This window comes from Spinacia oleracea, chromosome 1 (genome assembly GCF_020520425.1).
Source record: "Spinacia oleracea cultivar Varoflay chromosome 1, BTI_SOV_V1, whole genome shotgun sequence".
Lineage (NCBI taxonomy): Eukaryota > Viridiplantae > Streptophyta > Magnoliopsida > Caryophyllales > Amaranthaceae > Spinacia > Spinacia oleracea.
Window position 1 is genome coordinate 71442930 of NC_079487.1, and position 13943 is coordinate 71456872.

The window sequence follows — 13943 nt, forward strand, 5'->3', positions numbered from 1 at the left end:
TATCGACACTGAAGTCAGGGAAGTTCTTTTGTACCTTTCTCCAACTCTATTTTAAGAGGCGTAGTTTGTAGTTGTGATTTTTTTGTATTGTTTCTTTGTAGTTTGTATTATGGGACTGTCTTTAATATTTTGTTTATGTCTAGCTTAGTAATTAGTGTTGGGATTTTATATTTCTCTCTTGAATCTGTTGGTTCATATATATACTCTCTTGTGGAAGTTTTTATTATGCTTAGTGGTTGGTTTAGTATGGGTGTTTCCATACTTGAAGTTGGATGGGGAATCAAATTTGGGTTAAGGCTCTAAGGTTAGAGTGGTAAAGGGAAGAGATGCCCTGCCCTTCTCCAAAATACTACCGGAGATATTTGGGGTCGTTAGTTGTTAGATCCCAGTTTAGGTTTGTGGGGAGGGTTTATCTCATGACATTCAAAAAAATTTATTTGAACGTTGTTCCCTAGTATCCGAGGTTTCATAGTATGATATCGAGTTCTTGTCCTTTCCATATTAAGGGGAGTTTCCGAGTCCCTTTACTTTTTTTTTCCTTGTTATCACACAAGCTTTCCCCGAAATAAAATGGAAAACACATGAAGTATATGTACCGCAAAGTTCACCTCGTAAGGTTCAAAGAGGTGCGGCCTGCAAAATCTGTCCAACATTCAAGAGTTTGCAAGAACACTAATTACTTATAGTATGTTGCTATTTAAGTGTTTGTATGTAGAAGCAGGTAGTGCTTGGCTTATTAGTTTAGGTTTTGTAAGGGTCTTTAACCACCTAGTAGTAGTAGTGTTGTAAATGAACTTCTCTCCTATGTATGTTAAGCCTACGTCAATATATAACACCGGCTTTGTAAATGTAATTCAGGAAACTATAACACTATTCCCTTCAACATTACCTAAAATATGTCAATTTAACCAATTATATATTTTCATGGGTAGTTTGAAAACCCTTGATTTCATTTGATATCCTGGATTTGGCCAAATCCATTTGTTTGAAAACACTTGGAATTTGGAATTAAATTTGGGCCAAATCCAACCCTTAGAAAACCAAGTCAATTGTTAAGAATTTGAAATTCCACTGGAAATGTTGTCATCTCAATTCCACATTACTTAATTGTTTCACGTCTCTCACCTCTCTCTCTCCTCTTCGCCTACATTTCCTAACAACTCATTTTCTCTCTCCTCTCCCAAACCCATCACCGCATCAACCACCACTCCTCCCCCTCTCTTCCTTCACCACCGCTTCACAGCGACCACGTCCACCACCTCTTTCATAATGACCACCTCCATAACCACTCCTTCTGTCGTCGCAAGAATCGTCTTCATCCTAATGCCCGTCAACCTACCTTATCTTTCTAGTAATTTCCCCATCTTTCTCTCTCTTGTTCTTCACATCAGAGTTGATCAATGGCTGGCTGGCTGCCAATTGAAATTTTCCATTATTTTTTTGATAAAAGTTGCAAAATTTAAATTAATTTGATACCCCCTCCATTCTTAAATATTAGTCTTGTTTTGACTTTTCAACTCGTTTCAACTCAACATTTAAAGGTAAATATCTCCAAATACGTATGTTAGAAAAAATATAAAATTTAAACTACACATTAAAGCGAACAAAATAGATTCCAAAAGGGACTAATATTCGAGAATAGAGAGAGTAGGACAAATCGTCTTGACAATGCTACTCTTGGTACTTCTACAGTCAACCTTGCCATGTTTCTCTTGGGTTGAATCGGCTCGGTTTTGGCATCAGATTTGGAAATCAAGGTATTTGAGATGATCAATTTGACCCGTTAAAAAGAAAAAGAGGATCAATTTGAAATGCCTAGTTTTTCTCGAACATAATATTTGATATTGAATTTCCAAATTTGAACATAGATTTTAGATGACTCATTTCAAATGAAATGATTATATACAAACACTACCTCATCTATATTAGGCATATTAGGAATTTAGGATAACCTTTGAGAATACCAACGTTTTTTCTATTACCTTAAGCACTACCCTCCGCCCTCCGGCAGCTCCAGGCCATACGTCAAGTACACAAGTATGGATCAAGTAGGGATTAATATCTATGAGTTTGCCTACTGCCAAAACCACACCCCGTTCAATGCTTCAAAATGGCAAACCTTATACCATCAAACAGCAACAAATTTACAAAAATTACAAGGAGTAAGAAAGTACTTAATCCCTTTAGAAACTGATATGCACTATTCAAAGATGAAGAAGAAAACCATAAAAAAGCAAAGAGCTAGAGATTTCTTAGGGATTTAGACATAGAATATACATCATATTTTGATTTATGCTCCTCCAAGAATGTGTGCCCCTTGGCAGCCCGTTTTGTGGAGTAATTTATAAACACCCAGCTTCATGTATATGCTACCTGCTAAATTATAAGCCTGCTGCACCAAAGTCATCAGAAGCTCCATCAGCCAAAATGCACATTGCTGGACTTTCCATCTTTATACCACTCCTATCTGCCTGCAACAAAGTTGAAAATTACAAACAATTACTTGTAATGACTTGTTATGAAATTTATGATGCCTTTTTTTTTTTTTTTTTTTTTAATGTATAAACTCTATCTGATCTCTTAATAAAACTTCATGCTCTGTATCTTCCATATTGCGATCCCCCATAAAGAAGTTTCATTCCCTCTTTCAAATTCTTGGTTTTTATTCTCTACCTCTAAAGTTGAATCCCGGCCACACTCACTCACCTATATTCTTCATGCAGAGCCACTTCACAGGGAAATCATCATAATTTATCGCAAACAGAAACCTAATTGGATACCAACACACTGCAAAAATCATATGAACGTTTTTCTATAATCATTTTTATTTTTCGAGAGGAGTTCACATGAGAAGTTAAAGAATTCCTGCTACTGAGCAATACCATTTCACATACCAGGCAGTGGCAGCAGGTCAAGAAGAACCCAACAGCTCCGGTTTCTTCTGCCAAAACCGATGGAACCTTTGCCTTCCATACTCCAAGTAGTCAAAGTCAATTTCATTTACATGTTTCTGAAGGATAGAAGATTAAAGATACCGTTGAATCAGTAAATCATAGATATGATAATGTTAGGACACACAAGGGGAATAGATCAAGGACTAGGATAAAAAAAGACACACATTAGACCAATTATTATTATTGGCAACACGCTAATGATTTACATCAATTTGTCATATACCACGTCGAACATATAGGGAAAATTCTGGTCTTTTAGTGGAGAAAACCACTCCTGTTCCACCTCTGGTCAGTCCCTTAGCCGAGCAACTAGGAATTTACTACTGGGAGTAGAGGGCAATTAGAAGCTATTTCAATAATCAAGTATTGGCGATAAAATAAACAAAAAAAGTTCAAGAAAAAGAAAGGCTTTAGTAATGTTCTTTTTTATACAGAATGCAGCAACTTGCACAAGTGTGTAACTGTGTTAAAAGTCCAAAACCTGAATTATCACCATTCTTACGAAATATTCATAAAATACATTGAAAAGAAAATCGAACTTGATTGAATATTTTGTTGTGCACCTACAAAGAGATGTAATATGGCTGAGATAGAAAATCGGGGATAATAGAATATTTTGTCTAGCTATATAATGAGACGTAATATGGCTGAGATATATTTGTGCAGCTGGGGGTAGAGGAGGATTTATAAAACTAAAGATGAAATGAAACTGGGTTTCACTGTTAATCAATAGTGGTAGTGGGAGGAAGACTCTATTACGGCTGGTTATAAATGGCTCAAGGGTGAACATCAGAATCTACCCTCGACACCACTGGGTGTGGAGCAGACTCAATGTTCCGAAACATTCTTTTATAGCATGGCTTGCAGCACAAGGAAAACTTGGGACCAGAGACAGACTAATTAGAGCTGGTCTGAATGTGGAGAGTGAGAGTTTGATGTGTGGCAGAGAAACTGAAACAATCCAGCATATTTTTTTTCAAGTGTGCTTTCAGCAAAATTTTTACAGAGTTGACCTGTAATAGGTTGGGTCTGAGATTTAAGCAGCAGGAAGACATTCACAACATGTGGAGAAGGTGGGGTAGAAGATACGAAGTACAAGACTAAGAGGAGAAGACAAATTATGTTTGCAACATTGGCCTCTCTAGTCTACTATATCTGGCAGGCTAGGAACAAGGCGTTTGGGATGCGATGCCACTATGCCCAACAATTTGGTAATTAATATACTTAGGCTTTGTTCTGTTCACCTTATTTCCACTTATTTCAGGAAAAATAAGTTTAGATAAGTTCAGTTAAGTTTAGTTAAGTTCAGATAAGTTCAGGAAAAATAAGAGTTGACCAAGTACAATTTATAACTAAAATAAGTTTTGATAAGTTCTAATAAGTTCAGTTAAGATAAGTGAAAATCAGGTGAATAGAACGCATCCTTACATTTACCCCAGAACCAATTAAAAAAAATTATATATATATATATATATATATATATATATATATATATATATATATATATATATATATATATATATATATATATATATATACTAGTTTAGGGCCCGTGCAATGCACGGCTACTACTAAAATAATTTATTATTTTAATAGTAACTAAAAGACTATATTAGGAAAACATGAAAGTAAAAAGGATATACGAAGTATGAAAAAGTATAAATTCAAAGTTGTGTAAAAAAAAATTCAAATGAACTAAATTTGCATATTACTATACAAAGTTAAAAGTTATAGTCGTTTACTTGTATGTAGAACGATCTAACAACGTTAACCAAACCCGAATGACTCAAGACTAATTTTCGAAAAGACCCGAGCTGCCGAGCATAACCGAGTTAGTCAAATACAACCTATTTTGAATTGAGTAAAATCTTAATAGTTAAACTTATATGTTAGTCTACTTACCATGTATGATTATTTTAATTAACATTCTTACTTACCAGTTACCATGTATTATATTATTAATAATAGACTAACATTAGAAATTCATTTACCAATATTTTTTATATTTCTTATTAGATTAAAAAGTTATAATAATACATAAATAAAATTATATCATAAAGGAAAAAATAATATTGATTTAGCTTTCCTCCAATAATATATTATGCAGTACACATCTATGGTAATTAAAATATACTTTTATCTTAGTTTCCTAAAAAAAACGTAATGTAATTTAATTATTTTAAAATAAAAAATAAAAAATTATTTTGGCGGGAAAAAATCGCACCAGGAAATGACACGTGTCATTCTTGGTGTCTCTTTTAGTATATAGTAATAGATATGGCTGAGATATGTCTATGTTAGGGACTCAGGGTTGACAACAAACTTAAGAAGGGAGCTAAATTAGTAAAAGAAATTATTCGAGGTTATGTATTGTAGACAACAGCTTTCCAAATTTTCTGTAGACATTGTTAACTTCAGTAACTTTATAAGCCCACCACATCTTCAGTAACAATAGGTAGTTACTCTTTCATGGTACAAAAAGAAAAGGTTTTGAATTCCCTGTCAAAAAAGATTTTTCAAACGTTATATGAAATAACTTTTAACTCCACCCTATTTCTGAAAAAAAATTATGACAATGCTTTTAGGAAATCACAACCTTTGGGTACTTCAAGTTAGTATTTACCGAATTATTCAGTGTTATAAGTAATGTGAAAGATATCTATCGTTCAAACAGATCTGTCTTCTCTGAAAATTTTTGATCTTTGTAAATAATGAAAAATATCAACATGCTATGCTCTTGCTCCAGATGGACTTTATGCCAAAACAAAATAAGGCCTTTTAGTCTTATTATTTCTAGTCATTTCCCCCCAAGTTTATTAAGTTCGAGGTCAGAAAAAAGACTGAATTGGCATTAACACACAAATGACTTTGCAACTTAGAAAGAAACTATTCTCATGCACTCTTAGAAAGAATTCTGAGATCCGCTTCTTACTCCTCCATATAGGGGTGTGAGTCGTTGTCGCCCCTTGAGGCTAAGAGGTATTTCCATATAAATTGGTTTATTCTTGAATGCTTGTTAAAATATGATTGTGCAATTTGTGCTTTTTATACGGGCGTCTGAATTGAATTGTGTGGCTTGAAGTATTAATGAGCTAAAATAGCTAAACATAGACAAATAGTGCAAACATGGTCCAAACTACGTTTGATGAATTAAATCGTGAAAGGGAACATAGCAACATACTGCTCCAGTAGAAGGAACTCATCGTAGTACCCTAATAAGAAAGAGGGGAAAGGACTTGAGGAGGATGAGAAAGTACCGAAATTATGCCCCATAATCCCCACCACAAATGGCTTGCAAGGGTATATTTCTCTACAACTTCAAGTAGCTGTTCCACTTCACAGTCACTAGACTGACATCCTGCATAACAAGAAATGTAACCAATCTAATGATGCTTGAATATAATTAGAAGTTCTCTATAGCTCAGCATTGAAAAGAAACATGTGCAAAATGGATTTAGTCCATTCAAGTTATCCTTCTATTGGTTACATTCACCATCATCCTTGAAAAGGTACTGGGAAAAGAACAGCAAGTAGAAAAGAGACTCCTTAACCCAACCAAAAGGGGTCTAACATGAAGAATATATTTCAAGAAGAACCAAAAAAATTCAGTACTCCAATCTTATAATTACTCAAATAATTATTTCAAAATATAAGAAATAAGTACCTGAGGAACTCAGATATATGCGTATAAACCTTTGACGCTCCTCCAGACCTTCAGTCAAATAATGTCAATCGAGAGGTTAATATAATATTTAGAACGCTGTCTGTCCTAAATAAATTCCACTTTTTGGTTTTGTATCAAGATTAAGAATAGTTGATATGAAAAGGAAAAAAAATCGTGTTGGAGAAAGAGAAAAATAAAAAAGTAAGGAAAAGTGTTGAGATGAAGACAAAAAGAGGGCTTGATATGTGAACAACAGAAAAAAGGAGAGATTTGTTTGAAATAGAAACCCAAAATTTATTTTGGAACATTCTGGACACGGAACTGTGAACTTTATCAAGGGGAAGAGACAGAGAAAACAAATATTACCAAATGTGAGAGAAAGAAGAAAAAATATGAAGTACTTGAAATAAAAATGGGTGAAACTAACTTAGGCAGTCCAAAACAAAAAAATGTTAAAAGTAAGCATAGATAGAAGAGTTGTGTTGCATCGGAGGGAGTCCTCACCAGGGTATTGATTATAATCCAGAAGATGAGGTGTTTCTGTATGGTAGTCAGCAACCATCTCACAGAAGTGATTGGCTATATCAAATGCAACAGGATTATAGCTAGAATATTCATAGTCCTACAGCAGTATAAAATTAAGAGAATTAGGTGACTCAACATGAGAAGTAAAGGAGGAAAAAAAAAATGAGACACAAGACAATATCAGCCTTGAACATCTAGAAAGCCGGTTCCATTTTAATATACAATCATGAAAAATGCATATTCAACCCTTGAATAGTGAAAAACATTTTGAAAATAAAAAAATAGACATCAAGGAAACCGGTTCCCTTTCATATCCGACATGGAGTGGCAGTCAGTATGCAAAATTTGTGGCTAAATGCAACGACAAGAAACCGCCATTAACTTTTACTGTACCCCTCAGGGGGTGGGCAACTTTAATTTTGTGTCAAATTCAACATCAAACACAATATTTGAGAAACTTACTATTATAGTTATAGACTTAGTTTGTTCATCTATCATTATGTTACCATACTGCAGATCATTGTGGCAAAAGCCTATACATTGATTGCTTGAAAGCTTCCTTTCCAATTCAGAAATTTCTTCTCCCAGAGCATTCAAGCAAAATGCCTCAGCTTCTTCTTGGGAGCATAATCGTTTGGCTGTATTCAACCAATCTCTGAAAATTATAAAGAACCAAACAATTTCAATTTACAGATTGCTACAATGTAACATATTTTCCAAGCAAAAACGTGGAAAAAAGACAGAAGAGTACCGTAATCTATCCCAGAGTTTAATAATTTTGGGTCCAGGCATGTCAAGATCATGGAACTCCCTCAATTTGGCAGCTATAAGAGCCGATACATCTGGATCACGCAGATCAGCTGCTGACAGTGTCTGCAATTAAGAAATTAAGAAAGATACACTATAAATCAAATAGTGACTCAATTTATGTCATGATAAAGTCAATAGAACTCTCCACTAAAACATATAACTAAAAATCACAGCCTTCAGGAAATATAACTAGAAATCACAGATTCAGGAAATAAATGTAGACAGATTCAAAACCCCAGAAGATACAAAAGGCATACAAGACAGCCATATGCGTACCTAAAGTACGCAGGGCTCTAGACAGTCTGAAGTAAGACAAGGCTCCTCATTTTTTTCCCCTAAGGGAATAACCACCTGTGTTAATTTATATCTCTAGAGACATGCCAGCGGAACAATCATCATCAATCCGTATCAGTCATAGGAAAATACTGACTAATCTATTTCAGTTACATTTCATTAACCAAGCACTAGAACATGAATGAGAGCAGAAAATAGTAAAATATACCAAGTATCCTAATGAATTATTTGCTTTGTAATATTCATCAAGGGTAACAGGAAACATTGTTTGCAATCTGATTATGGAGAGTCTAACAAAAGGCATAAATAAGTTCTTCAAATTGTCCTAGGTAATGTAGCCATATGCATTGACTACGTTATTTGTGTTGATTCATTTCTCTGCTGCTGATTTCACTTCCCTCCATGACGGTCCCTCTGTCTGAAACTAAGTTGCACGGTTGTCTCTGCCACAGAGATTAGAATAGTTGTTGAATATGATTACAAAATTGGAAGTATGTAGCGGAGAAAATAGTATTTATGATGAAGTGTTGGGATTAAGTAAGATAGAGAGGGAAGAGAACAATTACAAGAAAGTGTAAGCTGTTTTGGGGCAACCAAAATAAGGAACCATGCAACCGTCCAAAATAAGAGATCACAACCTCCCAAGGTCCCATTCACTACAAAGTGTTATCCATATCCGTGTCACCAAGCATTCTCCAGGTAAGATACAACTTAGTCCTAAAATGATTCGGGGACCGTTAACATGAATCGACATAGGAGATCGTCAATGTGACCAAATAAACAAGATAAGAACGGGAGGTTAAAAGCATAAACAAGGAAGAGGGGGAAAGTGAAAATATGAAAGTAAAATAAGAGGTAAATATATATATTACAAAAAAAAATGTGATAAGGGATAGTAAAAATAAGTAAAGTTTAAAACGAGAAAATTAAAAACAAATAAAATAGTATATTTGAAAATAGCATTTAAAAGTGAGCCTTGAAGAAAAAAATTAAAAAAATAAAATGGAAGGTGTATAAGTCAAATAACGTCATCAACGTATATTCTCTCCCTTCACTCTATCCTATCCAACGTCATATTTTCCTCAATCCCAAGTAGGCTCAGATCGTGCTCAATCACCTTCCTCCAAGTTTTCTTAGGTCTTCCCCAACCCCTTGCAATCCTATCACTTTGCCAACCTTCTAGCCTCCTAACCGGGGCATCACTTATGTGCAAGTCGATGCATCCATGCATATTCTGCCACTTAAGCAACAACAGCCAGCTTGCCGAATTCTTCATCTCTCCTTAACTTTCATACATGCTCTAGAACAATAAGGAGATATGCAAGAAATGTTCAGGACACCGAACAAACATACATCAAACATGTTAAAAAGCTATCACTACACTCACGAGTTCCTCAACCCATCATGGTTCTCCTTGTTGTGAGGATTATAATTTATTTAAAAAAACTAAAGACTTTCAAGAACCAGATACAGTAGTAGAGGGTACAAGATGAAACTGCAGCAACCTTCCTCCAATGAAAATGAGCAATGACTAGAAAGTTCGAACCCTTAGAAACATGCTAGAGAAATTCCTTTGTGAAAGACCATTCAAAAGAAAAGACAATTGGTTGACCAGAAAACTCACCCTTGCACGAATAAACTCCTCAATCCTCCCATTTGAAAAACGACCTAATAAACGAGGTCCCTGTCCATGCTTTGACATACACTCAAAAGTCCGAATCTCGTCCTCCCTATTAAAAAAAACATCCACACCCTCACCATATATTCTTACTAGGACCTTCCGAGACATTTCCCCAGCTTTGGTTGGCCACTTGATTTGATAGACTTCATTGGTCATGGCACCCTTTAGTCGAATCACTTGTAAAGCATCTGGGTCAGCAACATTACTCCATTTTGAAGCCATAGATTGAAGAATCTTCTTTGCCTCTGCTGGCAATGGATTTTCTTTGTTGGTTTTTGGAGAATCAACAGCACCCATAACTTAAGTCTGATGACTTTTCTGCAGATGGTTCACATTATTAGGACAGCAATCCAATTCAAGCAGGACTGCTTTACTTTGCATAAAGAGAACAGTATGAACAACAATATATGTTTATATAAATGCTGTTTTCTAATGAAAAAAAGGATGATGGAACATAAACTACTGCTTACCATTGTTCTGAGAAAAAACAAGGTTTACCCAAAACATCCAAAATTCACATAACCAATAGCAGATTACACCGTAGAATATACAACAATAGCTATTAGGGATTCGTCAAGAGTAAGGTAGGATCAAGACATCAAAAACTTAACCACCCATCTCATAAGCAGAGATTTTGTCTATGCCTAGTCCCATGAGAACTTTGTAGACAATTCATATACACAGCTAAAAAATACAAGGCACCAAAGATGGATGAAAAAAGTAGAGAAATGATGGGTAAAACAAGTAGAATGTAAAATTTTACCTAGAACACAAAGTGTTAACTTTAACAGGGACAGAAAATTACATTATTATGTAGTTCCGATTTCAATTTCCCTATGTAAGTTTCTCTCTAGGTTTAAGTTCTTCACAAAATTATATTCATGAAAAAAAGGGCAAACATAACCAGCAACAGATGGCTTAAACATAAATGATAAAGATTGGTCCTACGGTAGAACGCCAACCCAGTAATTATTTCCTTAGAAGAAAGGGTCTTCTATATTACGGAGTAAAAGTTGAGAACCTTATTGCTAATAGAAAACATGCTCTACATGTGTAATTCATATGGAGTACAAAAGGGGGGCTACATAAGAACAATAAAATCTGTTAAAGGTATAGTTGTGGTATCCCCAAAAGCATCTTTTTTTACTCCCCCGGTCCCTTTTTTATTGCCCCATATTCCTCTTTGGGGTATCCTTTTGAAATTGCTCCATACCTTAAATGATAGTAAGTTTTTCCGCTTGTTCTCCCTCTATAACTCCTCATAGACCCACTCTTATCAAACCATGAGAAATTTTACACCCAATTCTTAATAAAGTGAATTCTGGTTATGGGGCAAACAACAAAAAGCGACTTAGGGAGTATGAAAGTAATGTGCAACTGCAACATCTTTGTTTGGATATGCTATAGAATAATATCACCTCAAAACTCAAAAGTGATAACAACCATATAGTTCCAAAGTAACCTTAAACGTTGAGGACAAACTATCCTCTATCCCGCTTTATTAAGGACAAACTATCTTCTATCATGCTTTAAAGTTCTTCACATTTTTAACAATTCTTCTAATTGCTTCATGTACTACTAATTACAAATTACTCCTTATGTCCCTAAAAGATGCTCCAAACCACATTTTTCTTTATTAAGGAAGAATGCAAAAGAAAAGCAAGTGGGTTAGTGGTCTTATTTTTTTGCTAAATTAGATAATTGAGTGAGAGGACTACATACTATAAATGGTATGGGGTAAACTCAAAGGGACGAACCAAAAAGGAAACTAGGGCAATCTTTTAGGGACGAGACAAAAAGGAAATTGGGGCAATCTTTTAGGATCGAAGGGAGTTACTTAACTGATCAAAATGATTGGCATAGAACTAACCAACTACTACATGTAGGATGTTGTTTGGGCATTTTTTTTGGGTAGATAAGGAAAAACCCCTTAACCAAGGGGAACCCCACTTGGGTCAACCCGACTCTTGGGAGTTGGGGGGGGGGGGGGGGAGTAGGATTTGATTCTACAACATCGTGATGAGATACAAACCTTACTCCTGGACCCAAAAAAACCACTGTGAATTAAATTCATGCAAAGTATAACAATACACTACAAAAACATACTGAGGAGGCCCAAACCATTTGACGGTGATTTTCAGTAATAAAGTAATTCCTCCGTTTCAAAGAAATTGCAACACGTTTAGTTTTGTCACTATTCATACACCAACTTTGACCCTATAATTTTGCTAATATATTAAAATCAAATGTTATCAAATTAAATGTCGTTGAATTGAGTTCATTATATACTTCCATAATATTAAATTTTAAGATTTTTTAGAAAAATATAACTAGAGACGGTTATGATAAATGTTGAATCTTGGCAAACATGTTATCAAAGTGTCGCAAACAGAGAAAGTATTAAATATCAACGCATTATCATCAGGGATCTTGTTATCGGGTGCGTTATTTCAAAATCAGACCTTACGGCACATTAAAATTAATGTTTTGAGTATCTCGCACGGAAAACCCATGGCACTAGACCAAGTAGGCAAGTACTCCCTCCGTCCCTTAATACTCGCACCGATTTGACTCGCACCATTTTGACTGGACATGCTTGCCAATGCATAACTTTGACCACCAATATCTTTAACTACATATTATAAAAACTTATAAAAATATTAATATTTAGAAAATATATATTAAGATGAAGATAACAATATATTATATACTAACATTTGTTTTCATATACTAGGAATAAAATAGAGTCAAAATGAATTATATAAATATTGCAAAAAGTCAAAACAATGCGAGTATTAAGGGACAAAGGGAGTACTACTTTAACACTATAAAATACAGAGTACTACGGAGTAATTGACCAAAACCGCTCTCGCAAATTCCCACTAAATACATAAATATGGATTCGTAGTTTTTGTTAGATTCGGTTCAAAGTTTACTTTCAAAATTAGAGCTATCACGGTATCACCTATGGGCTATGGCACATAAATTATATGACTATCTTGCATGCATGGAGGACCCGTGGCACATGAAAAAAGGTGGCTACCATGTTCTTTTATTCAGATTCTCCAATCGTCATATTACAGTTATGAATACTATATTTTTCAAGATTTGACTTCCAAATCTCACAAAAAAACAAAAGAATTCATTACTTCCAAAACCAAAAACAGCCTATTATTATACAGAAAAGTATCGAATTATCAAGATTCGAGAAAACGCTAATTACACCATCATCATCGAATTACGATCATCAACAACAACAAAATAAATCTAAATGTTCATGAAAATCAAATTTCAATCATAAAAATTATCAAAAACTCAAATAATTGCATGCAAAGGATGAATATTCCAAAAATGAAACTCAGAAAAAAAAAGTTAAATTAAAAATCGAATCGAACCTGGAAATTTGGAATGAGAAGAACGGTGCTAGTTTCGGAAAACGACGGAAGGAGCGGCGGAAGAAGGCGGGGTATAGTGACGGAAATACGGCGGAGGAGGAGAGAGAAAATGGCGGGGATTGTTAACGATTTGTACACCGGGTGTTGGATTTTACTTGTACAACTAAACGGCCCCCCACAATTTAAGGAAGAGAGAGGAAATGTCAATTTTACGTTTGGAAACCTTTTTATCTAGGGGCTGTTTGGTTAGGACAGTTTTGAGGACGTGTCTAGTAGGGTGATACTATAACGGCCCGTTTAGTAGCCGGTCAGTATTAATGAGAATGAATTTGTATATAAATTTGTGAGGAAAATCAATATTCATTCCCATAGTAATGCTAGTTCACTCAAAATTATGTCTTTTTCTTTATAAATTTTCATTACCACCCATTATCATTTGGGGAGTGGTATTAGGTGGGAATGCAAATTTATGAAGAAAAACACCAAGTTTGAGACCAAATTTCATCACCATGGACATCATGATGCAATTTTCTTGCCAAATTACACTTAGATTTATTCCCATTTCCACCATTTATTACCGGCTACCAAACGGGCCGTAAGAGTATCGCCATTGCAAATCA

General features: G+C 34.8%; 1 protein-coding gene and 1 long non-coding RNA gene across 10 annotated transcripts; both read right to left on the reverse strand.

Annotated features, from left to right (window-relative positions):
- Nucleotides 1–2096: 2096 nt before the first annotated feature.
- LOC110778627 (probable choline kinase 2) lies at nt 2097–13532 on the reverse strand. 9 transcript variants are annotated; one of them, XR_008925659.1, is made up of 10 exons: nt 13324–13532; nt 9872–10246; nt 7895–8016; nt 7606–7798; nt 7123–7240; nt 6619–6666; nt 6212–6312; nt 2895–3010; nt 2707–2787; nt 2097–2467 (listed from the first exon to the last, which is right to left on the reverse strand). XR_008925659.1 is itself a non-coding variant. In XM_056834178.1 (9 exons), the coding sequence occupies exons 2-8, from the start codon at nt 10223–10225 to the stop codon at nt 2912–2914; spliced, it is 1035 nt and encodes a 344-aa protein (XP_056690156.1). In that variant the 5' UTR covers nt 10226–10246; nt 13324–13532; the 3' UTR covers nt 2097–2467; nt 2895–2911. The 9 variants fall into 9 exon arrangements, 5 of the variants coding, with proteins under 5 accessions (XP_056690156.1, XP_056690161.1, XP_056690149.1 ...); XR_008925657.1 differs by having other exon boundaries at nt 2097–2471; XR_008925660.1 differs by having other exon boundaries at nt 2883–3010.
- LOC130465432 (uncharacterized) lies at nt 8462–9865 on the reverse strand. The gene is made up of 2 exons (XR_008925661.1): nt 8814–9865; nt 8462–8690 (listed from the first exon to the last, which is right to left on the reverse strand). It is a non-coding gene; the product is annotated as an uncharacterized lncRNA (long non-coding RNA).
- Nucleotides 13533–13943: the final 411 nt, after the last annotated feature.

Excerpts from the sequence above, each read along its gene's own strand:
- LOC110778627 (XM_056834178.1), bottom strand. The coding sequence starts at position 10,225 with ATGGGTGCTGTTGATTCTCCAAAAACCAACAAAGAAAATCCATTGCCA. Across the intron at positions 7,241-7,605 it reads CTAAGTCTATAACTATAATA|GACTATGAATATTCTAGCTA; the intron begins GTAAGTTTCTCA and ends ATACTGCTGTAG. Across the intron at positions 3,011-6,211 it reads GATTATGGGGCATAATTTCG|AAACATGTAAATGAAATTGA; the intron begins GTACTTTCTCAT and ends TCTATCCTTCAG.